Raw genomic sequence first — 25,828 nt, forward strand, 5'->3', positions numbered from 1 at the left:
GAGAAGAAGGTGACCAAGGGCAGTGGCATTGCAGAGGCGAGGAGAGGTTTCCCCCGCAGCACTAGGCCAGTGTGAAGGCCAACATCCATGTGCCACGAGCTCGGGTCCTCTGTGAGTCCGAGACCTTCCCATATCGGGCGTGACGGAATGCCCAGGTGTTCTGCCGCCGCAGCCAGCTGCGGGTGGTCTTCCAGCGATGTGGCCGATGCTTCTAGAATCAAACCCATGGGGGCCTTCGGCCTAGGTAGGCGTGCAGCAAGTGCTGTGCCTGAGAGAGACCCCCTCAACTCCCAACCTTCATCCTTCTTCACCTCTCTCCGAGGTAAGTATGTTGTAGGAGCTGTGCATACCTGGATCTCATGCCGCAATATTGACCAAAATCTAAAAAAAGGCCCTGTCCAGGTGCTCTTCCCATGTTGCCCATGAAGCAGTAGTCTGGCTCGTCGAATGGCGCCATAGGAGTACTCCACGGGAACCATAGGTGAGAGACATAGGAGTACCTCACCGGAACCCTCCTCTCTGTATGAAGGAAGTGAGCCATGACCCCAGTAGGCACCTGGACAACCCCCACCAGGGGCATGCTGGGTACCCGACACTGACCAGGGAGCATGGAGAGCTGCCCCAGTCGCCCACAGGCCGCAGCTTCGGTCCACCATAGATCTGCCGACTGCCATCATTAATATTACGTATTAATAGTTCTCAAGGTACTCAGGAGGGTATAGTCCGTGTTTAAGCATGAGATGAGCAATGATTTTGCAGAGAAATTGGATAAAAACAGGCTTCTGTACACGGTGCTCAGCTTAGGCACGTCTTCCTGGCTCGGCAGTCGGGCTCTGCCCCCCCGGGATTATATATTTTTATTTTTATATATATTCCCAAGAACCGAGCACACCGTTTAGTTAATCCGTGCTTAGCTGGTGCAGGAACGAGCCGTAGTTATACCAAAAAAGAAGCTGCACACTTTCTGAAAATTTTAAATTAAAATTTTTGCTACTTTTTATTAACTCCAAAAGCAAAAAAAATCTCAATATTGTGATTATACATAGATATATTGATGATATCTGATTATCTGCTTTTGGATTTCATAATGCAGTAAAAAGTTTGATTTAAAATTTCCAGCGAATGCGCGTTTACTTTTTTGAGAGAGATGTTACCATGCACACGTTGAAGGGAAAATCAACATTGCATTTATTGCCATTTATTTATTATTAATATTATTATAATAATATTTTTTTTATTTTATTTTTTTTTACTCATAAAAGATAATATAATATTTAAAAATAAAACGATTCACTCACTCTGAGTGTCCCAGTATTGCGGCAATCCTCCAGTTTCTATTTTTCAATAGGAACCATTTATGTGTGATTATAAACGTGCCTTTATTACCCTTGTGTAAACGTCTAACCCACAAGAACAGGAAGACTCTATGCGTGGATTTACGGGAAGTGGATAAATGTTTCCTTTACTCTTGGATGCGCCAGGCTCATGGGTTGGGCTCTGTGTGGTAATAAACTTTTTTTAAAAACGTATTTTTGCAAAAATGATTCATTTAGTATAAACTAAAATGTGTGTGTGTTTTCTTTTGGGGTGGTCGGGCAGGGTTTGCATAGTCCACATGTATTTTTCAACTTTTGGTTCACGTAGTGTCTATTTTTGATGCAAGTTGTCACTAAACTGCCGTGAATAAAACGTAACTCTGTTGGACTGTACACGGAAACTGTGCCGTGATCTACCGTATTTTACCAGCTTAGGCTGGTAAATGAAACCAGTAAAAAGTGGGGGCTTCTCAGACAGGAAGGGGAACTAGCTTGAAAGGGATTCAGAACGGAAGGGTGGTGTCCGGGTCGAGCAGCAAGTTCACTTGAGTGAGAGATATGGGGAGGGAGTGATCTGCCAAAATGGAAATGCTGTGTGTACAGATTCCTACAGACTCAGTCTACTTTTATTATCTGTGTCCTGTTCAAAGGCTCTGCTAAAAACAAGGGTTTGAGTGGGTGGGTGTGTGAGGGAGGGGGGGGGGATTTTGTTAATTATACTCCCATCAGCCAGCATAAAGGTTATAAACTTAAATCCCTGACTCGCGTTGCAATTGAAGTCGTTCACCATCTAAAAGAATTTCACCTCCTTAATTTTCACTCTCATTATATTTTGGTGTTGCAGCCAGGACCTTGTCATTCTGCTGATTTGTGGTATTCAATCTAACATGCTTGGTGCAATGTTTTATTATTCAGCACTGTATCAAGGCTACTTTCCATCACAAGGCTTTGTGTGCCCTTTCTCTCAATGAGATAACAATTATGTATTTTTTTTACATCTACCATAGATCGCATTTAACGTTTTAGCAGCAAGCTGTACGTTTGCTGGCATTGAAAGTCCTCTTGAATATTCAGGGCAGCACTGTTATTGCCCCCTATCTGCAGTCTTATATTATCACATCTATTGCTCGTTGGTCGTCTGTCTTTAAGAAAATCACAGGCTTACTCCTATTATGGAAAATCTCTCTTAGTAAATAGCTCGTACTGGTGTCTGGCTCTAAAGCTTTCTCTGTGCAGCACTCAACGCCATGTAATGAAAGCAGACCGCTTGTTTTATTGTTTAGCAGGGATTCCCATTTTTCCCACCGCCCCCCTATTGAAAAGCCCCAGAGTGAATCAGTTTCCAGATGTGCAGCTATTTTTTATCTCAGCCTGTCTAATATCTAATATGAGCCAGTGGTGGGAATCGTGGCTCCCCATGAGCCTACCCGCCTTCAGAAATTCATTCTACATCGGTAATGGGAGTATCCCTGAAACCATTTATTGCCAACTTTAACTGCTGCAAGGTCTAAATAATACTTTGACTTATACTGGAGTGACGTCGCCTGTGATCACCAAGGAGTTAATGCTCAGGAAGTGGTCTTGGACCCTATAAAGACTCAACGTCTGTTCTTAATACAAAACATATGTGCTGTCCCCCTCCCCAACCGCCCCTCGGTCCTGTCTTTCGCGGAGTTGCATCATCCTGCTCGTGGCGGGGTATATAATGTCTGCGTTGCAGCTCTTGCCCTCACTCATTGTCCCGGGACTTCGAGATATTTGCAGCTTCTCATATACCATGATCTGCAGGATAAACCGCGCCTCACTCACTCACTGCAAACATGATGTTCTGCCGGTGAGTGATTAACGGCCATGTCGAAACATTTCTCTCTATTTATATAATGTGTTGCAGGCGTACAATATGCATGTTTAAAAGTGTATCAATTCTAAATATAGGTATGTATATATTGCTAGTTAGACATATTGAGTGTGTAATACAGAGAGCAGGAAGGATGCAGATATAAAGAGTCAATATAAGGAATATAGGTCCGGGTGCACGTGCAGACATGGCTGTGTTTGGGGATTACAGTGTAGATAAAATGGTGTACACAAGGTGGTGTCCATGCAAAAATGTGTGAAGGTAAAAGGGTGTAAATGTGAAAAAGGTCATGCTTGCGAGATTTACATTTTTCGAGTTATAAGAGTGCAGATGTGCGCAGGATAGTAATATAAAGGGCAGGTAGATGTGGGGTTTGTCTTTTGAGGGTAAAAGATGTGAAGTGGCTGCTTTTTAGTGCTGCAGATGAGGAGATAGGTGATAGGTGTGTGTGTTTTCAGGCGTTTAAGAGTTGAGATGCAGGTGCATCATGCATGATGTGGAGGTGTGTGTGTGTGTGTGTGTATATTTTTTGTATTTTTGGGGGCGTTCGCTAGCAGAGATGCAGGTATATTCTGTGTGACATAGAGGTGTTCGGAGTGGAGGTGCTGGTGTATTTTGTATGACTGAAGGTTGTATATGTTTTATTCTTGTGTTGGTCTGGAGGAATCCGTTATTGATGTTGTGTATGTGGGAAGGGTGTTTTACAAGTTTGTGTACTTGTTTATTTTGTTTAAAGTATGCAAGTATCAAGTATCATTGATTACCTCAAAGCCACATAACAAAATAACTCTTTAATAAATCAAATCTAGTGAATAATTGTGTGTTTGTACATTATATTGAAGGATATAATTGCTCTTGCACCTCTAGTTGGATCACTGCTCCCATGATCCTTTGCCAGACTGAAAGCTGCAAGTGACCGGCACAGCTTAATGGCAGCTGTAACCCAAAAAAGGGTTAATTAATTTCAAAGTTGTCTGCTGCAATGGCTGTTCCATTTTCTTGTCTTACATTGTTTATTTTTCTTTACAGCCCCACCATCAGTACCGACGAGGACAAAAGGTAACAACCTCTGTTTTGATTGTGTGCTTGCGTGCGTGTAACTGTCCCACCCTTTACCAGGGAATTGGTTGTTTACCGTGTTCTGTATTCTAAAGCAGTACTTTAACTCCATATCTGAGAACTTCTGCTCTAAATGTGGTAGGTTTTCTGAAGCTGTAAATATCCAATGACACTTGGCATGAAATGGAGATAAGGTTAACCTTTGGTCTCTAAATAATTCTCTATTAGACTTTGTTTTTTTGTTTTTTTAACATGTATGTGACCAGCCAATAAACAGGTTAGACATCTTATGTGAATAGGTGGTACAATATCAACTATCGATAGAACTTTCACTTCATCCCTTCGGCTGTGCAGAGTTCGGATTAGGAGATATGACATTCGCATTGAGACACTCTCAGTTCTGCCGCATCGTAGAGAATATTGTAATCCTGCTACTTGTTGATGTGTTTATGGGAAGTTGTCTTGTGTGAATAGCAGAAAGCAGTGATTCCACCTTTGAGATTATTTGTCAAACTTTATAAAATTGCCCTTTTTATCTCCAGTTCTGCAGTTTTTTGTGCCATCGTCGCCTATATGAAGCATCTTGGGGTGAAGACCAAGGTGGCGGATAGCAAGAAATCAAAGGGTATCTTCTTTAGGAAAAAGGTAAGGACCATTACTTTAGCAAAACTTTAAAGGACAGGAAGTCCTTAACATTCGATGTTCCACAAACCTAGCAAAATATAGCTTTGGATTTTGGGAGTTGTGGTCCAGATTTCCAGGAGGTCATGAGTTTCCAACTCTGAAGCCATCACTTCTTGTTGCATTGTCTGTCACCATATTACATCCTGTGTCTTCCAAGTCTTTGAGTTTGAACAATGGTCTTCTTGTCCATTTTCTCATAGGTTTCTTCCAAGAAACCAGATGAAACTGTAAAAACCAAGAAAACCTTCAGCATCTTGGATCCTACACGCTGGAAATCAGGAGAATCTCATAGTGAGTAGTTGGAGCTTTGCAGTGTATTGAGTTGATGTTGAGGTCATTAGTTGCAGGTCTCTGACACCCACTTAATTCTCTCTATCCTACTCACCAGTCTCTTCTTTATTTAACACAATAAGAGTCAACATTTCCTCCATATAGTTCTTGATTAACTCGGGTGATTCATTTCATCGACTGTTATTTACAAGGCTTCCTTGCTCAATTTCTCCTTTTATTTTCCTTTTGTTCGGTGATGCTCAATCACATTCACCCTATTGTTTTGTCCTCCGCAAGAACACTTTGTCTTGCATGGTTGTATTTTCCAAGACATTGTTTCATGAGTGGTCCTCTTCTCAAACACTACCAATTGCCTGGATCTCCACTGTCACACTCCTCCTTTCTGAGATCCCTTTTTTCACACTCCTCCTTCTTGCTCAGTTCCTTTTTGCCTGGACCTCCTCTATCACACATTCCTCAGTTGTTTTTTCCTCCTGTCCTGCGTTCCCTCTCTTTTGCAATAGTTCTCTTGCTCTTTGTTCCTGTCACATGGAGGATCCCTGCATGCCATCTTTCAAGCTACCCTGGTGTCCGGGGATCTGCAGGGTGTACGGGTGGCCTCTTTCTACCCTGGCTTGTCTTCATTCCAATTTTTTTCTTCCCCTCTCCGCTTCCCCCATGTTTTTCACAGGTGTTGACAACAGACCGTCAAAGTCTGAGCCCGAAGGTACCTTCCACATCCGACCTACTAGTCTTCATCCAACCTGTTCTCACGTTACTAATATTTCTTCAGTCAGTCAAGCAGCATGATGGAATGTATTAATGACCCCACACCTTTATGGGGATGAGGGCAGCATGGGGGACTTTTTGAAGTTTTATAACTAATCAGTTATTCTCTTGGCTGCTGAAGAAACCTACTTTATTGTGGGAGCTTCTGTACCAGCCAAGATATGAAAGCCTCAATCCCAACAGACTACTCAATTTGTAACAAGGGGAAAATAGTTGATAAATTGAAGCTTTCTGAGTTGATAACAGTCGGGGCAACATTTAGTAACGTACAGGCAGTATCATTGCTGTGCTGAGATGAGTTTGAATTCTGTGGAAAAGGCCAAAATGTGAGATATCTATTGCATCTACGTTGATTTTGGAAATTGAGGAACACACTATGCCACTTCTCAAAGTTCCTATCTGGGACAGCATGAGGTCATCAGGCCAGCAAACATTCGTACTGGTACTGAAGCACACCTTGTCCATCAGGAAGCCCATTCAAAGACCCTTATAGAAGGTTCTGGGAGTGTTTAGCACATTTTAAGGACATCGTGAGTGCGGTCATGTTCCTAGTTGGCATTTCAGGGCATGTCCTCTGCTGTTTTTGTTTGGAATGGGAACTCTGAGATTTAATTTACAACCTATAAACACCTTTTACCTTGGGACTGAGGCTTTCTGCTTCTAACACTTCAAACTATCCTCATACTTTGAGTGTATTATACTTTGAATTCTGCTCTAAATCCAGAGATCATAGTGATTGCTTCTTTTATCGACTAACCATTAATGGAACTTTTGATTCATTTTAATATTCACTCTATCTAAAGTAAGACCACTAAAGATGTTAAATTGTATTTGTGAGCTCATCAGGATAAGATGGGGTAGGTCCAAGTTGTGAATTAAAGACATTTCATTAACAGAGGGGGAGATTTGTTAGCTGCATCACTCTATGTGACTGGTTGCGTTCATTTACCATAGTCAGAAGAAAAAGATCTAGTAAATTATTTTTGTATTTTGATTTATTAATTCTGTTTTTTCACTTTTCCAGCAGTTGACAAGCCAGTTGTCCATGAAAGAAGAATCAGCCATGGGCAGAAGACTTTTGACAGAAGTGATAGCAGCAACTTGGTTAAACCTAAAATAAGTGTCGGAGCACCCCCAGATATGACAGAGTCCGGGGTCTCTGTAACAATACATGCTCCACCTAGCGAGCCCAGTGACAGTGACACAGGTACGTCCGAGAGAAGGACATTCGTTGCACGTTCCCCGGTTATAAGATTATTCATAGATTTGGTATTACCTAAGACAGAACCAGCTGCAATGGTCGTACTGATTGCTTAAAACACCCTTAGAAAATAGTACGGTAGTGAAATGAATCTCTAAAAATCAAATCTTTTGTTCTCTTCCCCAAAGCAACACTCGATGGGTCAACCTCGTTGGATATCTCGGACGCCTCAAAAGGATCTCCCACCATGGAACTGTGCCCGGGTGAACCAATGCAAGAGGACAACGCTGAGAATGAAAGGCAAGAGAGAATCAAGGATTATGGGGATTCCCTTAAACACTGCCGTGATACCAACCCTGTGCCAGACCTTTTGCAGAGCCCTTTCCGTCTCACCAAGTCTTGCAGCAACCAACCCTCTCCATATTGCCAGGTTGCTATAGGCTTTTCCAGCGCTTCCTAGTAACCGTCAACTTGCCACTTGCGTCTTGTTGCTACAGAACCTCTCCATGCCAAGCTTGCCAGCCTTATTTTTATGTGATTTTTGCCAGGCTGCCCAACAGCATAAATTGCAACCAAACTCTTAGAATTGCTGTAGTGTTCTTGTAATTTTGGGTTTGCTCAGTAAATGAGAATTGTTGGAAGAATTGTAAGGGAAGTTAAACTTTTAGGATCAAGTAGCAGAACTGGAAAAAGGGTGGAAGAATTTGAAAGTTTTGTTATTTTGGCCTAAAATTAGCTTTCCCTTGTCAGTCTTCCGCAATTCCCGGTTTAGTGAACAGACCAATTCATATTGTAAAACCTCTATTTTTCCCATTGCTGCAGCAGTGTGTATTGGTTTTTCTATGCAGGAGCCTGGCAAAATCTGGCAACTGACATGTCTGTACAAGAAGGAGCTTTAACCTCCCTTAAACTTGTGTCCTCTACCCACTGAGACCCATTGCCCTCTTTGTGCTTAGTGTATAGGTTTGTCTGCGCTGCGTCTTGTGCAGGAAATGTTTGCAGATCTACGTGTGCTCAGCGTTACAGACCAGGTCTCATGAAGTCAATGCCACCCCCTCCCCCCTATACTTCCTATTCTTCTCCAATCTACAGATTAAACCTCCCTTTTACTCTTTCTTTCTTTTAACATCTGTCTGGCTAAGTCTACTTCCTCTGCTTATTTATTTATTTATTTTAACCGTTTGCATTGTTTACTTACCTGTGTGTTGACTTACGCCACTTGTCTGTAGTGTTCGGTGTATAACGCTGCCCCCTAGTGCTCATCTTGCGCTTGTACCAGTTTCCTGTAAATGCTTTTTATTCCATTCTCAATAACCTTGTTTTAACCACAGACTCACTTTTGTTTACAACAGAAGTAAATATGCTTGTCGCTTACATATGCTTTGCAATGCAGTGTGAGCCTGCGCGGCCTCCGACTGTGTCAGTGGCATGTTCTGTGTTGCGTTTCTGCCTGTGTTGGTACCGGCAGAGTCTAACCATGAAGTGATCAGGTGCCCCAGTCCAGCAAACTTGCAATCTTTGGGGATTAGGATGCAATATACAAATTATTAACCCTTCCCTGCTCTGTTTGCAGACGAAAGAAAAGGTCAGTGCATGCTTGTCAGACTGCATCCTGGGAGATTTCTGTATTCTGATAGTGGCTCTCTATAGAGCCTGGATAAGTATTAATCTTGAACTTGCCTTGCTCTGTCACCCTGCATATCCAAACTATCCCCCGCCGACTGTTTGAATACTTTTATTGGCTGTATTCATGCATATGAGGAGACGTTTCATGCAGAAGAAAAATCTATAAAATATTGCTTGTTTTTGTTTCTTGTTGGTATGGTGGATATTTTTTTGGTCTACTGACATAGGTTTTGAACATTTACGTAGGGATACTGAGCTATACAGTACAGCTTGAAATGTATTATTTACATCTACAGACAGTGTAGGTGAATCTAGTTGAACGTGTTGCACTGTTTGCTGGAGTGCAGCAAGATCGAGACGTGCTAGTTTTATCTAATAAATAATAACTGGTGGACATGTTTGGAAATATCTGATCTGCATACATTAAATCTGATGCTCGATGTGGGAGCCTCTGGGGCCTTTACCTTTGGGAAACATATGACCTGCTTGCCATAGTACCTATTTTTTCTGCCCACAAAGAGCATATCAAAGGACATCTCAAACCACAGGAATCTGAGATCCCCAAAATACTACCGTACAGTAGAAAATTAACCTCTTTCCCAGCTGCTAAAGTGAAAGAGGTCAAGAAAATATCTTGCACCTGTCTATATAGAATCTGTTTGTTTGTTTATTTATCGGTGCTCATAAAAGAAATGTAAGTAAGCCCAATCAGTCCTAGTCCTATTTATCGTTCGTATTGTACATTATATTTACTAGAGAGTAGAAAATGAAGAAAACATCATAGGTTTCTTTAAATGGAATTGCCAACACTTACTTTACTGAGTATTACTTTACTGAGAGGGTAGTAGATGCATGGAATAGGCTTCCAGCTGAAGTGGTAGAGGTTAACACAGTAAAGAGGAGTTTAAGCATGCGTGGGATATGCATAAGGCTATCCTAACTATAAGATAAGGCCAGGGACTAATGAAAGTATTTAGAAAATTGGGCAGACTAGATGGTCCGAATGGTTCTTATCTGCCGTCACATTCTATGTTTCTTACCCATCTCGATCAGGGTGTTATGGCGCCATCTTCAGGCAGCCTTGTAGTACTGCAGCTGCTCTACGTAGGTTTTTTTTTTTGTTTGCTTTGTTAAAGCTTTTATAATCCAGGAAAACCTTTTGTAGTCCTCCGTTCTGTTTGCTCCTGTTAGCATGTTTGTAATTTTTTTCAGTGCGTTTGTTTTATTGTGGTCTTTACCACCATTTTGCCTCCTTTTGGTAGCAAGTTTGAACAGTACTGGTATTTGTTAATGATATAGGAGTAAATCTCATTCTGGCAGTGAAAGGTTTGGTATAATCTTTGAGGAAGACATTGGTTTTGAGAACCTGAGCTAATCCTTATTATATATTATGGAGATTTCCTATGGTGACCAGACATTTCTGATACCTTGAGCTGCTTGTGACCTTGACTGGGTACAACTTTTACATGACCTAGACTGTTACTGTGTCTTTTTGGGATTTTTGTTGCATCTCTTATTCTTATCGCATGCTTTTAGCCACCTCTAAGTGACACCTTTCGTAACAATGGAATATTTCAAGATCAGTCGGTATATTTCTTACTTTTGCATGCTTTTCATCTCTGTTCATTAATCTGTTCTTCTTTTCGATCATTTTATGTGTTCATTTTGTTCCTCTTCTGCTTCTCCTTGCATGCCGATACTTACCACCCCATTATCTTATCTCCCTCTCATCGTGGTCATTGCCCTTATCTTCTACCATTACCCCTCGTCTGGGGTGACCTGGACAGGCTGTCTGGTAAATTGGGCCGCTCGGAGAGCCTGCGAGTTTACGAGCGCAAGCGATCCCAGCGCGGCTCTGCCAAAGCCAAGCAGGGACGTTCCCGCAGTGACGTGGATCTGGAGGCAGCAGCCCGCGCCAACGACTTGCAGGTCAAACCGAGTCTGAAACACGGCAGTCTCACGTAGGTTGAGTGGGATGGAAAACACTGCATTCAATGTTATTGTCAATGTTTTAATGTGCAAAACAAACACTGTGAAATTAAATAATTATTATATCCCATTTTGGGAAAGGGCCTAATTTAAATTGCACTTCTCCCTGCAGGAATAACTGTCTCTGACCAGATCTCTATTTTACTTTCAGATTGAGATGGGTGGAGGGAAACTACTTACTCTTTATAAAATAAGCATACATTTTACAATTTTAATTTACCTGATTCCAACTATAAATGTGTCAGCTGATGGGGGGGGGGGGGGGGGGCAGAATACATGTCTGAATGTTACCTGGAATTACTGGAAATCACAGTCCTGGGTATTTCAGCTTCTGTTATGCAAATGATGGCAGTTACCACTCAGGAGTGTAAATTCCATGTGTATATATATCCCCTCTGTCCGAGATTATTGCCCCCCAGACTGCACAGAGAGGGGATCTGTGCATTATTGCCCTTATATCAAATGTTGGAGCTCTTCTTTGTTCTATAAAAGCATATTTTTGTGCCGTATGTTTTAATGAACATTTTTGTTTCAGGTGACTAACTCCCTGTAACGTTTATGGTACAGATTTCACTCCGCGATATATAAACCCCTATTGACTTTTTTCTTTTTTTTTTTATTTCTTTTCTTTCTCTCTTTCTTTCTTTTATTTGTTTTTTTTCTTCATCTTTTTCTTTTTTTTTTGGTGAAAATGTGTCTTAATGTGACCTCATTTCTTTTACTGTAGCCCCGAGCCTGGGGGGAGTACGGAGGGTCCACTGTCCTTTCTGCTTCCCCAGTCTGAGGAGAATGAGCCGCGCGTTCCAGAGGCAGAGAGTGACCCTCCAAACTGGAGGGAGCTCGTCCCCCCTGAAACACTCCTCAGGCTGAAGAAAAGCGAAATAAAGCGGCAGGAGGTCATCAATGGTACGGGGTAACATGTGTCCTTCCATCTGCCCTTATTTCCTCTGCTGTCATAGAATTTATTACAATTTGTAAATTCTTCTACCACTTCCTATTTTCTCTTAAAGTGGGCCTGTGCTCTGTTGGATTATTTGCTCGGTGAGACAGAGGTATCTCCCTTTTAGAATGTAGGAAAATCGTTTATGTAGTATTATTTCTGACCTAGCAGTAGATGGAGGAAGCAACATTCTATTTGCAGTTCTCTGCAGCCCTGGTTTACTGTAAAACTTTCATAGAAACATAGAAACCTAGAATGTGACGGCAGATAAGAACCATTCGGCCCATCTAGTCTGCCCAGTTTTCTAAATACTTTCATTAGTCCCTGGCCTTATCTTATAGCTAGGATAGCCTTATGCCTATCCCACGCATGATTAAACTCCTTTACTGTGTTAACCTCTACCACTTCAGCTGGAAGGCTATTCCATGCATCCACTACCCTCTCAGTAAAGTAATACTTCCTGGTATTATTTTTAAACCTTTGTCCCTCTAATTTAGGACTATGTCCTCTTGTTGTGGTAGTTTTTATTCTTTTAAATATAGTCTCCTCCTTTACTGTGTTGATTCCCTCTATGTATTTAAATGTTTCTATCATATCCCCCCTGTCTCGTCTTTCCTCCAAGCTATACATGTTAAGATCCTTTAACCTTTCCTGGTAAGTTTTATCCTGCAATCCATGAACCAGTTTAGTAGCCCTTCTTTGAACTCTCTCTAAGGTATCAATATCCTTCTGAAGATAGGGTCTCCAGTACTGTGTACAATACTCCAAGTGAGGTCTCACCAGTGTTCTGTACAATGGCATGAGCATCACAGGCCTATCCGTGCCCATACATCAGATTACTGCGCAGTACCTATTGAGGATCGTATGACAAAACCGACCTTCCCACACGTGTTCATTTATTTTACGGGGCCAGAAGATGCAAATGACACGGACTATCAATCAGTGACAACTGATGAGAAATGGGATGGCTTAGGAACTGCGGGATAATTCATATTGTAACTACAGCTCTCGGATGATTATTTTATTTCGACTTTGTTCTAAGAATTAATTTGAAAGCAAAACAAATTTCAGAAATAAATATTGCTGTAACCATGAAACCCCACAAGTGACAGGGATGTTTTAAAAAACAAAACAAAAAAAAAAACAAAAAAACCTCCCGACACGTAAAGCACTTTAATTAGCTCTGCAGAGCTTTATGTGTCTGAAGTGTCATTGTTTTTATTTTTGCAGTTTATAAAAGTATTAATTTCAATATGAAGCAGCAGTTTTAAAACATTGCTGCAACACCTCTCAGCCTGTCAATCAGACAACCAAGAAGGTCTTCTTCCTCTTTTCTTAGCTCCACAGAGCTAATTGAAGTGACAGGTACGCTGGGCTAGTGTGCTCCTGCTTTCGACACTTCTCAGTAACCAATAATGCAACTCATTGAGTAGCATCGGAAATTTGTGATTACCAGCACTAACGGCTCCAGTACAGGGGAATCTTAATGAGAAGCCTCTGATTGGTCAATTTCCTGGCACAAACTAAAATACTTTGATAGAGGTGGGGGAGTTGTGGGGGGGCAAGCTTTGGCAGGCTATTTTTTCATATTCCCAAAGAAACCATGCAAAAAATAATACCTATTGAGTATTCCACATGTACATGTGCACTGGAGTATCCCTTTAATATCTGTAGCCTCCCCTCTGACTTTCTCGTGGTCCTCTTTTACCAGGAAACGTTAAAGGATTTTAACATGTATAGCTAGAGGAAAGATATGATAGAAACATCTAAATACATAAAGGGTATCAACACAGTAAATGAGGAGACTAAATTTAAAAGAAGAAAAACTACCACAACAAGAGGACATAGTCTTAAATTAGAGGGGCAAAGGTTTAAAAATAATATCAGGAAGTATTACTTTACTGAGAGGGTAGTGGATGCATGGAATAGCCTTCCAGCTGAAGTGGTAGCGGTTAACACAGTGAAGGAGTTTAAGCATGCGTGGGATAGGCATAAGGCTATCCTGGCTATAAGAATGGTTCTTCTCTGTCGTTGAATGGTTCTTATCTGCTGTCACATTCTTTCTCTCTGTGGTCCATCCTGTTTGCTGGTCATGTAGTGATTCCACAGGTTTTTTTTTTTTTTTTCCTGATTGTCTTTTTCTCTTCACAGAGCTCATCTTCACTGAACACGCACATGTGCGGATGCTTCACGTGTTGCATGACATCTTTTACCTCCCAATGCAGGATGTCTGGATTCCCCAAATGGAGTTGCAAAACATCTTTCCTAGTCTTGATGATCTCATCGAGGCACATGGTAAACCTTTTCAAAATCCCTTTCCTGCTTAAGTGTGCCTCTGCATAGGTCATGGTCCCCTTGATTCCCTTTGATGTCTGACATTTTGTACCTCTACTTGCCTTTCTAGTTGTGTTCCTGGAAACCTTGAAGAGACTACGGCTGGAGAATAACTATGTAATCCAGGAGATTGGTACCACACTGTTAAACCGGGTGAGAAGCTATGGCTTTCTTTGGTTGTAAAACTTGGAACGTAGTGGAGAGTTGGGATAACAGGACAAGTGCAGGAGACCATCCTTAGGAGATGGTGGGCCGCTTTATCATCTCTACTTCCAATTACTGTTTAGTTGATAGACCCCAATGAAAACATGCATGTGTTTAATTATGCATTTTTTTTAATTGGGGTATATATAAAAACATCTCTTGTCTGCAGCCTTTGCAAGCCCTCCTTTGACCGGGGGTCACACCAAGATCTCACAACAACGTTTAGAACAAAGTTACATGAACTTAAATCCTAAGGAAGTGTAACTTTGTCAGATTGTGTAATTTGTGGACTATTGTTTCTGCACAATGAATGCACACTTATTCGCATTCATTAATACGCACCTTGAGTGTGCAGCAAAAGTTACTTTGTAACTGTCTGTTACTTTGTCTTTGTTATGTTGATATCCCTGTCTGTGTCCTCCCCTCGTTCTAGTTTGATGGCACAGAAGGAAGCTGGTTCCAGAAGATTTCTTCTCGATTCTGCAGTCGCCAACCATTTGCTCTGGAACAACTGAAACAGAAGCAGAAGAAAGATCCTCGTTTCACCCAATTTATTCAGGTATTGGAGAAAAGGGTAGAACTACATGATGGGCAGGCGATGCAATATAGTTTACTGCTAATTGTGAATGTACCTTTTGCAGATATCATAATACGGTGTTTATTCTTCGCCTTTATTTAAGGTAGTGATTCTGGTTGAAAACACCAACCTGAGCATAGCCGTAGACACGCCATTAATTGCAAGCAGGTCACATTTCTAAAGCAAAACCCATTGTGACTACCTTGTGAGCTGGTAGCCAGGTACTTCATCTGGGTCACGGGTAGGCAGCCTCTGGCACTTCAGATGATGTGGACTAGATCTCCCATAATGCCTTTGCAGCTACAGTGCTGGCAATGCATCATGGAAGATGTAGTCCACAACATCTGGAGTGCTGGAGGCTGCCTACCCTTGATCTAGGTCGTTGATTACTGTTATTGGCAAAAAAGATATTTGTGAGCTTCATTTTCTTTGCTGCACATCACGTCAAACCTCACCCCATCCACTGTGTATTTTATTGACCCCGAGGCTGTTGTGGAAATTCCCAAAGTTACCAAGCATTTGTGTTATAGATGCCTGTATGACAAAAGGTTAAAAAGGTTACATTTTTCTCAAGCTACAACCAATACAGACAGGCCCAGTAGTCTACAGTGACAAAGGTTTGCAATATATAAGGAAAATTGATCACAGGAACTGCACTCACTCCCAGCAGCCACAAGTGCTCTGGAACAGGACCAGCAATCCCAACACGTTAAGGCAGCGTGAACCGCAAGGTTTCGACCCACCAAGAGGTCTTTTTCAAGCTTGAAAAAGACCTCTTGGTGGGTCAAAACGTTGCGGCCTGTTTTGTTTCAATAAATCTGCCTGCGGCTTTCACACTTTGAGTGCCTGGGAATCTTTCATGCTGCAATATATCCGGGCCTAGCAGAAAAATGTTTTATTCTTTTTTTTTTAATGTTGTTTGTATATGCCATGTTTGTGTGCAGGTAAAGTGCCCGTAAATTATAGCCCCTACAATTATATAACAAAAACACTGTAATGTTGCATAATAAAAAATAAAAAAATCTGAGCCAAAAGAATCATCGTGTTAAAAAAAAATAAAAAATTAAAAATTAAAAACAGTCGCAACAATGCAAAATGTGATCATTCTTTTCTGCTATAATCTGTCTGCTGCCTGGCCTCTCGTGGTTCCATCGTTCTTTGCTTTTCTTACCATAATTTTTATACCATTCTCCTTCTTTCTCTGGTAGGAAGCAGAGAGCAACCCACAATGCAGAAGGCTGCAGTTAAAGGATATTATCCCATTTGAGATGCAAAGATTAACCAAGTATCCGTTACTGCTCCAGAATATTGCAAATCTCACCGGTAAGGACCTCCATCCTTTGTTAATGTAGATGAAGATTGGCGATGCCCTATACTGCTCGTAGCATAGCAAAGGGAGTGAGATCTCAGTATGTGTGAGGAGACCAGATGGAATTTTTAGTTTCACTTTGCCAGTTAACTGCTCGAGAAAAACAACAATCCTCGAAGTGGATGTCACACTCTTTGTTTTTGCTTCTTGTGTGTGTTAACCTTCAGCTTTGTTGTTTTATATTTTTATTTATATTTGTTTGGGACTGAGCCACAAATCTTATATGTACTTTCTCCAAAGAGTCTGTAAGACTAGTTTAAGGGACCTTCTGGGTGGAATTTGTAAACACCCCCCCAACACACACACACACACACACAAACACACACACAATTTAGTAGACAATGCATTGAAACCTGCTTTTGTTTTTTTGCATTGACTCCATTTCTGTCTTATCCAGGAACTGGCTGAAATATCTCAGCCATCCTTGGCCTTAGATTCAAACAAGTAGTTGAGTTATGGAGCTTGTATATAAGTGTCACAATTTCATTATTACTCAGTCAGGTCAATACGACTCAATTGAGAGTGTGCCGTGAAGCCACAAGCAGCTCTCTGTTCTCTCAAATAAATGAGAGCCGTCTTTCGAAACTGTGTGGCTTCCATTCATATTCTCCTCATCCCAGAGGGGAAACTGCTGATGTTTGGGGAAGTGAGGGTTGCACTGGAATTTGGATGGCAAGTGGACACAAACATCTGGGTCACAGGGAAGGTTGGCATTTCTGTAATTTAGTTCCAAAATTGTATGTTTTTTTTTTTACATAGCTTAACATCTGAATAATCAATCAACCTGCACAGCGAGGTAATGGTGGGGTTAGATGGTGGGTAGGGCTGGGGCCAGCTAAATGTACGGTAAGTTCGATGACAGGTGAGGGAAGTGGGGAGCTCCTGAACATGGCTGTATTAGAAAGCTTAAATGCCTAACCTCGATTCTTAACTTTCCCAGATGATGAGGAAGAAAAGCAGAAAGTGCAGAAGGCTGCCGAGTGCTGCCGTCAGATTCTCAATCATGTCAACCAGGAAGTTCGAGAAATGGAGAACCATATGGTTAGAACCAGCTGTGCATGAACATCTCATACTGCACTCTCCTGGCCTTCTATCTTATCAATGCATTGCCTGCCCCTATGGCACTCAAAATGTAAATTTCCAGTGTCGCTAGTGCTGTTTGACCAACCTGTGACAATATGAGTGCTCGTAGCTTTCTGTCACTTTGTAATATTCACCTGTCATGGCTTATTTTCCCTGTCTCATCCATTCTCTTCTTCTCTGATTTGTGTCTGATCTCTGCTCTGTACCCCCTGCAGAAGCTCAACGATTACCAAAGACGCCTGGATGTTTCCAACCTGAGGGTGAATGATCTTGTGTTTAATGAGTTTAAGGTAAATGACCTTCTATTATAGCGAATTTGAATTGATCGTTCCAAATTTATCCTATCATAAGTGTAGTTCTAGTTAGTCGTATTATTATTTATAAAGCACCAACGATTTCTGTAGCGCTGTACAATAACGTAAGTAACAGACAAGTACTTGTAACAAGACGAGTTGGACGCACAGGAACAGAGTGTGGAGAGGGCCCTGTTCAAACAAGCTTACATTCTAGAGGGAGTGGGGTAACGTGGCACCAGAGGTAAGTGTAGGATGTATTTCATGTATTGGAAAACATAGGTTCCTAGAATAGTTGACAATAAAGTTTTTTTTTTTTTTTTTTTTTAAGACACTGGAGTGGAAGTGGGGTCTATTAGCAAGAAGCAGGGAGGGGAAGCTATTAACAGCTTAATAGATATTCCTTCCTAAAGAAGTGTGTTTTTAATGATCTTTTTTTTTTAAGGAAAATCAGACTGGGTGAAAGTCTAATGGGGCAGGGAAGGGAGTTCCATAGAAACGGTGTAGTCTAGAGAAGCTTTGAAGGTGAGCGTCAAAGGTGCAAACACGAACAGAGAATAGACACAGGTCACCGACAGAGCCTAGGGGCCAGGACGGACGAACTTGTGTATCCGTGAGGATAGGTAGTTTAGAGCAGTGTTATGTAGAGATTTGTAAGCAAGCTGCAGAATTTGAAATTGAGCCCAAAACCCAATTAAGCCAGTGTAAGGACTGACCGAGGGGCGAGGCATGGATGTGCGGGCAGACTGCATTCATTATAGACCCCAATGGGGCAAGCTGGAAATGCGTAAGGACCACTGAGAAAAAGATTGCCGTGTTCAGGGCAAGAAATGGTAGCAGCATGGACTGGCACTTTAGCCATTCTGTTCAGGTCTGAGACAGGAAACTTGTAACTCGGGCTGTAGAAGAGAGATATTGGGGTCAGATAAGCCTGCAGTAATGCTTTGGAATGGGGAGATGCATCTGGGTTGGTCAAGCAAAACAAACATTTAGTTAGCTATCAACAAAAGATGGGGCGAGAGGGCAGAAATCACAGATAAGCCTTAGTTATGCATATCGATGAATAAAACAATTAAGTAAACAAGCTAAATGTATAGAGTAGGGCTGGTAAAATTAACTTTAACATACAGGACAAGACATAAAGGAAAAAGAAATTACACACACACACAAAATATAAAAAAGACAGGCAAAATACAATGACATAATAATAATAATAATGTGCAGAATAAAGTCTTGATATGGTCCTCCAGAAGGCTACCTTTTGCTTATGGCAATGGATCAGCTGTTGGAGCTCTGATCAGATCTGAGGCAGGACACTTGTATGTCCCCTGTTTGTCTACTCCCTAGTAGTGAGCCCACTTTACTTGTTGGTTCTGGGTACTAGGCCCTCCTGTCAACCTGGTTCTAGGTAATGGGCTCCCTTCTCGAACTAGTTTCCAAGTAATGAGCCAATCTTTCTAGCTGGTTTCATGTAATGAACCCTCCTGTTTAGTTTCTGTTAAAGACCTTGCTGTCTCGCTAGTTCCTGGTAAAAAGACCTTGCTGTCTCACCAGTTCCTGTTAAAAAGACCTTGCTGTCTCACCAGTTCCTGTTAAAAAGACCTTGCTGTCTCACCGGTTCCTGGTAAAAAGACCTTCCTGTCTCGCTAGTTCCTGGTAAGAGACCTTCCTTTCTCGCTAGTTCCTGGCAAGAGACCTTCCTGTCTCGCTAGTTCCTGGTAATAGACCTTGCTGTCTCGCCAGTTCCTGGTAAAAAGACCTTGCTGTCTCGCCAGTTCCTGGTAAAAGACCTTGCTGTCTCGCCAGTTCCTGGTAAAAAGACCTTGCTGTCTCACCAGTTCCTGGTAAAAGACCTTGCTGTCTCGCCAGTTCCTGGTAAAAAGACGTTGCTGTCTCACCAGTTCCTGGTAAAAAGACCTTGCTGTCTCGCTAGTTCCTGGTAAAAGACCTTCCTGTCTCGCTAGTTCCTGGTAAGAGACCTTGCTGTCTCAATAGTTCCTGGTGAAAGACCTTGCTGTCTCGCCAGTTCCTGGTAAAAATACCTTGCTGTCTCACCAGTTCCTGGTAAAAGACCTTGCTGTCTCGCCAGTTCCTTGCTGTCTCGCCAGTTCCTGGTAAAAGACCTTGCTGTCTCGCCAGTTCCTGGTAAAAGACCTTGCTGTCTCACCAGTTCCTGGTAAAAGACCTTGCTGTCTCGCCAGTTCCTGGTAAAAGACCTTGCTGTCTCGCCAGTTCCTGGTAAAAGACCTTGCTGTCTCGCCAGTTCCTGGAAATAGACCTTGCTGTCTCGCCAGTTCCTGGTAAAAGACCTTGCTGTCTCGCCAGTTCCTGGTAAAAGACCTTGCTGTCTCGCCAGTTCCTGGTAAAAGATCTTCCTGTCTCACTAGTTCCTGGTAAAAGACCTTCCTGTCTCACTAGTTCCTGGTAAAAGACCTTCATGTCTCACTAGTTCCTGGTAAAAGACCTTCCTGTCTCACTAGTTCCTGGTAAAAGACCTTCCTGTCTCACTAGTTCCTGGTAAAAGGCCTTGCTGTCTCACCAGTTCCTGGTAAAAGACCTTGCTGTCTCTCACCAGTTCCTGGTAAAAGACCTTCCTGTCTCACCAGTTCCTGGTAAAAGACCTTGCTGTCTCACCAGTTCCTGGTAAAAGACCTTCCTGTCTCACCAGTTCCTGGTAAAAGACCTTCCTGTCTCACTAGTTCCTGGTAAAATACCTTGCTGTCTCACCAGTTCCTGGTAAAAGACCTTCCTGTCTCACCAGTTCCTGGTAAAAGACCTTCCTGTCTCACTAGTTCCTGGTAAAAGACCTTCCTGTCTCACCAGTTCCTGGTAAAATACCTTCCTGTCTCACTAGTTCCTGGTAAAAGACCTTCCTGTCTCGCCAGTTCCTGGTAAAATACCTTCCTGTCTCACTAGTTCCTGGTAAAAGACCTTCCTGTCTCGCCAGTTCCTGGTAAAAGACCTTGCTGTCTCGCCAGTTCCTGGTAAAAGATCTTCCTGTCTCACTAGTTCCTGGTAAAAGACCTTCCTGTCTCACTAGTTCCTGGTAAAAGACCTTCCTGTCTCACTAGTTCCTGGTAAAAGACCTTCCTGTCTCACTAGTTCCTGGTAAAAGACCTTCCTGTCTCACTTGTTCCTGGTAAAAGACCGTCCTGTCTCACTAGTTCCTGGTAAAAAACCTTCCTGTCTTACTAGTTCCTGGTAAAAGACCTTCCTGTCTCACTAGTTCCTAGTAAAAGACCTTCCTGTCTCACTAGTTCCTGGTAAAAGACCTTCCTGTCTCACCAGTTCCTGGTAAAAGACCTTGCTGTCTCGCCAGTTCCTTGCTGTCTCGCCAGTTCCTGGTAAAAGACCTTGCTGTCTCGCCAGTTCCTGGTAAAAGACCTTGCTGTCTCACCAGTTCCTGGTAAAAGACCTTGCTGTCTCGCCAGTTCCTGGTAAAAGACCTTGCTGTCTCGCCAGTTCCTGGTAAAAGACCTTGCTGTCTCGCCAGTTCCTGGAAATAGACCTTGCTGTCTCGCCAGTTCCTGGTAAAAGACCTTGCTGTCTCGCCAGTTCCTGGTAAAAGACCTTGCTGTCTCGCCAGTTCCTGGTAAAAGATCTTCCTGTCTCACTAGTTCCTGGTAAAAGACCTTCCTGTCTCACTAGTTCCTGGTAAAAGACCTTCATGTCTCACTAGTTCCTGGTAAAAGACCTTCCTGTCTCACTAGTTCCTGGTAAAAGACCTTCCTGTCTCACTAGTTCCTGGTAAAAGGCCTTGCTGTCTCACCAGTTCCTGGTAAAAGACCTTGCTGTCTCTCACCAGTTCCTGGTAAAAGACCTTCCTGTCTCACCAGTTCCTGGTAAAAGACCTTGCTGTCTCACCAGTTCCTGGTAAAAGACCTTCCTGTCTCACCAGTTCCTGGTAAAAGACCTTCCTGTCTCACTAGTTCCTGGTAAAATACCTTGCTGTCTCACCAGTTCCTGGTAAAAGACCTTCCTGTCTCACCAGTTCCTGGTAAAAGACCTTCCTGTCTCACTAGTTCCTGGTAAAAGACCTTCCTGTCTCACCAGTTCCTGGTAAAATACCTTCCTGTCTCACTAGTTCCTGGTAAAAGACCTTCCTGTCTCGCCAGTTCCTGGTAAAATACCTTCCTGTCTCACTAGTTCCTGGTAAAAGACCTTCCTGTCTCGCCAGTTCCTGGTAAAAGACCTTGCTGTCTCGCCAGTTCCTGGTAAAAGATCTTCCTGTCTCACTAGTTCCTGGTAAAAGACCTTCCTGTCTCACTAGTTCCTGGTAAAAGACCTTCCTGTCTCACTAGTTCCTGGTAAAAGACCTTCCTGTCTCACTAGTTCCTGGTAAAAGACCTTCCTGTCTCACTTGTTCCTGGTAAAAGACCGTCCTGTCTCACTAGTTCCTGGTAAAAAACCTTCCTGTCTTACTAGTTCCTGGTAAAAGACCTTCCTGTCTCACTAGTTCCTAGTAAAAGACCTTCCTGTCTCACTAGTTCCTGGTAAAAGACCTTCCTGTCTCACTAGTTCCTGGTAAAAGACCTTCCTGTCTCACTAGTTCCTGGTAAAAGACCTTCCTGTCTCACTAGTTCCTGGTAAAAGACCTTCCTGTCTCACTAGTTCCTGGTAAAAGACCTTCCTGTCTCACTAGTTCCTGGTAAAAGACCTTCCTGTCTCACTAGTTCCTGGTAAAAGACCTTCCTGTCTCACTAGTTCCTGGTAAAAGACCTTGCTGTCTAATTTATTCCAGTTAAACATTGCTCCAGTTTAGCTGGTTCTAGGTAATTAACCCTACTGTTGAATATTCCAGTTGATGACCCTCCTGCATTTGCTTTAAACACTTTTCTTTATTAAGAGTCTCTCATTGACAAAACATATTTGTTTTTTTTCCAGAATATTGATATCAGTAAAAAGAATCTTATATACGAGGGTTCTTTGCTATGGAGAGTAAGCAGAGACAAGGCCATTGGTGAGGGTCCAATTTCATGTGAATTACTCATATCTGTCTCCTATACTTTCAATATTATGCTAGTTTTTATTATTTTAAAAAGTATCTCATCACATGTCCTTTTTTTCCTACAATGACCTGTTCTTTTCCTTAACCTTTCCTGTCTTGTTTGCCCCTCTCTCCCTTTTTCCATCCTGATCAATAACGTCCTGTCTTGCAGATGTCCATGTCCTCCTCCTAGATGACATGTTGATGCTGCTGCAGAAACAGGATGAGCGACTGGTGCTGAAATGCCAAAGTCGGACCATTATGCCTACCCCAGATGGAAAGTTAATGCTGATTCCCATTATTAAGTTAGATTCTGCAATGGCTCGCGAAGTGGCTACAGGTCAGTAATCTCCATGGCTGTATGTTAAAAGATGACGCCAAACACGTAAAGAACATGCAAACTCCAGCTTGGTTGCTACAGAGCTCCTGTGCTCATGTATATGGTTTTAACACACAGGCACAGAGTGTGCAGAAAAGCTGAAGGCAGGCTTGCAGATTGAACACAAAGGCTTCTCAAGGAGAAACCTTTGATCGGTCAATCTGCCGTCTGGAAGTCTTTGCCTGGAAATAAAAGGGAGGGCTTGCAGTAGCTGCAGACACTTGATCTGCAGCTTTTGGAAGCTAATTTCCATAAACCAACTTAGAAAACATGCAAAATAAATTATATTTAATGGGGATCATCTACGTAATTGGTAAAAACATTGTAAAAGAGTGTTCCTTCCAAGCATCAATAACCACTGAAGCTATGTCTATAGTCTTTTAAGACCACTTTATGCAGTTTTATGACATTTCTCTCAAGGTAGCTGGGCTTTAAGGTAATGTGATACTATAGCAGATCAACATCTCAGCAGTGTTGGCCTTTGTCTTTTAGCTTTTTGTAACCTTAACGAGCGCATTACAGAATTATTCCGCCATGGTATTCGTTCCCATTAGGGCTATTCCACCATGTGGTATTTTACCGGCAGGGACCATTTCCTTGCTGGTAACTGGGTATAATTTGATATATGGGTCTCCCACTTTTCAGTTGGCGCCAGAATTAGTGGATGAAGAATAACTGATGTTCTGTTCGCAGTGCTCAAATTGAGCGCTGTGCCGTAAAAAGTGTCAAAATACGCTTAGATAAATGGCCTGTGATGTGAGCAAATACTTGTGTGGGGCAATTTTGTTTTCTGTGATGGATATCAAGCTTACAGGATAAACATACCAAATTCAAAAATCCCTCCACATTCAAACATTTTTTTTATTTCTTGTATTTTGTGACTTACCTATCAAAAAAAAACCTGAAATCCTAGAGATATTTTGTACTAAATGAATAACTTCATTTATTTTTAATTGATGGAAACAGGAACTGTGGTTGAACACACACATCGCAAAAATGTCAAAATAGTTTTCTGTCCTGACGTGCAGGACATGCTTCTGCAGCTGTGTCACTGAGGGATTAAGATCTTTAGTTTTAAAAGCTCACATCATCGCTGAACAATTTATACACTCGTGAATTTTTAACCTGAACTGTGTATCTTTGTCCTCATCCTATCTCGTTGGTCTTTCTTGCAGACAACAAAGCCTTTTTTGTGATATTTAAGTGGGACGGCAAAGGGCAAATCTATGAATTGGTGGCACCTACTGTATCCGAGAAGAAAATGTGAGTCTTTATGGGATAATGGTTAAGGGGGTACAGAACGTATCGAACTGAGACATGACAAGTTCAAAGAGTACAAGCAGGGATAGTACAATGACTGTCCTCCCGTCATTTTGTTGTTGTAAATGAGAATATACTGAGGGATATGTTTACTCAAAGGGAAACATATCAGAGTGTAAGGTCATGGAGGGAGGGGGGTGAGATTGAGATAATTTTGTGGGAGCTCTGGTACAATACCACATTTGTGAGTGAAGGCCAGGGGGTTTGTGTGCATAATAAGCGGCATGGGATTTTGCGAGTGTAATTCTGGTAAATGGTGCAGCGTAGGACACAAATGGATAGTAGAAGTTAAAGTCTTGGTTTTAAATGAACATGTCTAGTGGGAGGGTATTAGGAGTGCTTCTGTGATTGCTCAAACATCCATTCTGTTTCCTTTTAGTTGGTTTTCATTGATCAAAGAAACTGCAGGCTCCTTAGACTTTTGTGCTCCATCCAGATCTGGACTTCGATCTGGAGATTCTAGTAGAATGATCCCGCAGAGTCCGTCATAGTAAGTGAATAGTGGTAGCGATTTATTCAACATGTGCACTGCTGAAATATACTCTACATGCAGATTCTTGAAGTAAGGCTATCTTACTACGTAGGCTTTTGTTCCAGGCCCATTGCAGTGTCCTGTATGTCATAGTAGTAGCGGTGTACTTCCTGAACTGCCGCAGTTGTATTGCCTTGAATTTCTTTTTTCGCTTTAGTTTCCTTTTGCACATCCCTTATCTACAACACCCCATCGTCCAGTTGACCATATTTTTGTGTTTTGCAGTTTTAACGAGCCAGTACTAAGGGAGAACGGAGATTCCCTTAAAGATTCTGTGAACAAAGATGGTAAGAGAGCCAACTCTCCATGATGACATCGGCCAAATGCACGCAAACATGTTTCCAAAAATCACATAAAACTACATACCATATACCAGAAATAAAGTCTACACCTTCAACACATCAAGCAACCTTCACAAACATCTGCTATGTCTTCTACCTTATACTCCTTCTATTGTTGTCCTGAAATAATATTTAATATGCCTAGATAATATTTCATGATGTTCTTCAGGCAGGTGAAACAAGACAGTTTTGTTCTTCTAAATTTTGTTTCATGATGCCCTGTTTAATTATATTCCCTCTCTGACAGACAAGAAAAAGTCTCCTGTGGAATCCGGGCAGGAAGAGACTGTTGGCGACACACCAAATCTAATGGAGCATCTTCTAGCTCATAATATTGCTGTGTGTAAAATGAGCCAGGAATCCACGAATACTGGTGGGAACTTAGCCAGTGAGGCTTTAGAAGAAGGTGAGGAATTCTGTATAGTTCTTACATGTGAACTTTGGCGTTCCAGGAAAAGAAGGATTAACGGTACTTTTTTTTTTTCTCGCCGTCAGTTTTGGTGCTAAAACGGTTACTAGTGAAGAATATACGCCTTAGTTTGGATGCAGATTCACTGTCATTTATAGAGTTAAACTCGGCCAGAGATGAGGCCAAAGGGGAGGAGCTTGCACCGGCGGAAACGACCACCAATGGTGATGATGAGGACTCTTCAAGAGACACTGGAGAGAATGGTGAG

At 42.1% G+C, this 25,828-nt stretch overlaps 1 protein-coding gene across 1 annotated transcript in view; it reads left to right on the forward strand.

Moving 5' to 3' along the window:
- ARHGEF1 (Rho guanine nucleotide exchange factor 1) overlaps positions 1 to 25,828 on the forward strand; it is a 79,904-nt gene that overhangs the window by 49,478 nt on the left and 4,598 nt on the right. The window contains exons 9-28 of the mRNA XM_063436255.1: positions 4,204 to 4,233; positions 4,776 to 4,878; positions 5,118 to 5,208; positions 5,879 to 5,914; positions 7,001 to 7,183; positions 7,366 to 7,477; positions 11,520 to 11,698; positions 13,884 to 14,027; positions 14,137 to 14,219; positions 14,704 to 14,829; positions 16,056 to 16,170; positions 17,157 to 17,257; positions 17,515 to 17,589; positions 22,477 to 22,552; positions 22,752 to 22,919; positions 24,134 to 24,221; positions 24,658 to 24,768; positions 25,036 to 25,097; positions 25,399 to 25,557; positions 25,647 to 25,823. Of these exons, the coding sequence (XP_063292325.1) occupies positions 4,204 to 4,233; positions 4,776 to 4,878; positions 5,118 to 5,208; positions 5,879 to 5,914; positions 7,001 to 7,183; positions 7,366 to 7,477; positions 11,520 to 11,698; positions 13,884 to 14,027; positions 14,137 to 14,219; positions 14,704 to 14,829; positions 16,056 to 16,170; positions 17,157 to 17,257; positions 17,515 to 17,589; positions 22,477 to 22,552; positions 22,752 to 22,919; positions 24,134 to 24,221; positions 24,658 to 24,768; positions 25,036 to 25,097; positions 25,399 to 25,557; positions 25,647 to 25,823 (2,219 nt within the window). The remainder of the gene's footprint in view (positions 1 to 4,203; positions 4,234 to 4,775; positions 4,879 to 5,117; positions 5,209 to 5,878; positions 5,915 to 7,000; positions 7,184 to 7,365; positions 7,478 to 11,519; positions 11,699 to 13,883; positions 14,028 to 14,136; positions 14,220 to 14,703; positions 14,830 to 16,055; positions 16,171 to 17,156; positions 17,258 to 17,514; positions 17,590 to 22,476; positions 22,553 to 22,751; positions 22,920 to 24,133; positions 24,222 to 24,657; positions 24,769 to 25,035; positions 25,098 to 25,398; positions 25,558 to 25,646; positions 25,824 to 25,828) is intronic.

This window comes from Pelobates fuscus, chromosome 11 (genome assembly GCF_036172605.1).
Source record: "Pelobates fuscus isolate aPelFus1 chromosome 11, aPelFus1.pri, whole genome shotgun sequence".
Classification (NCBI taxonomy): Eukaryota; Metazoa; Chordata; class Amphibia; order Anura; family Pelobatidae; genus Pelobates; species Pelobates fuscus.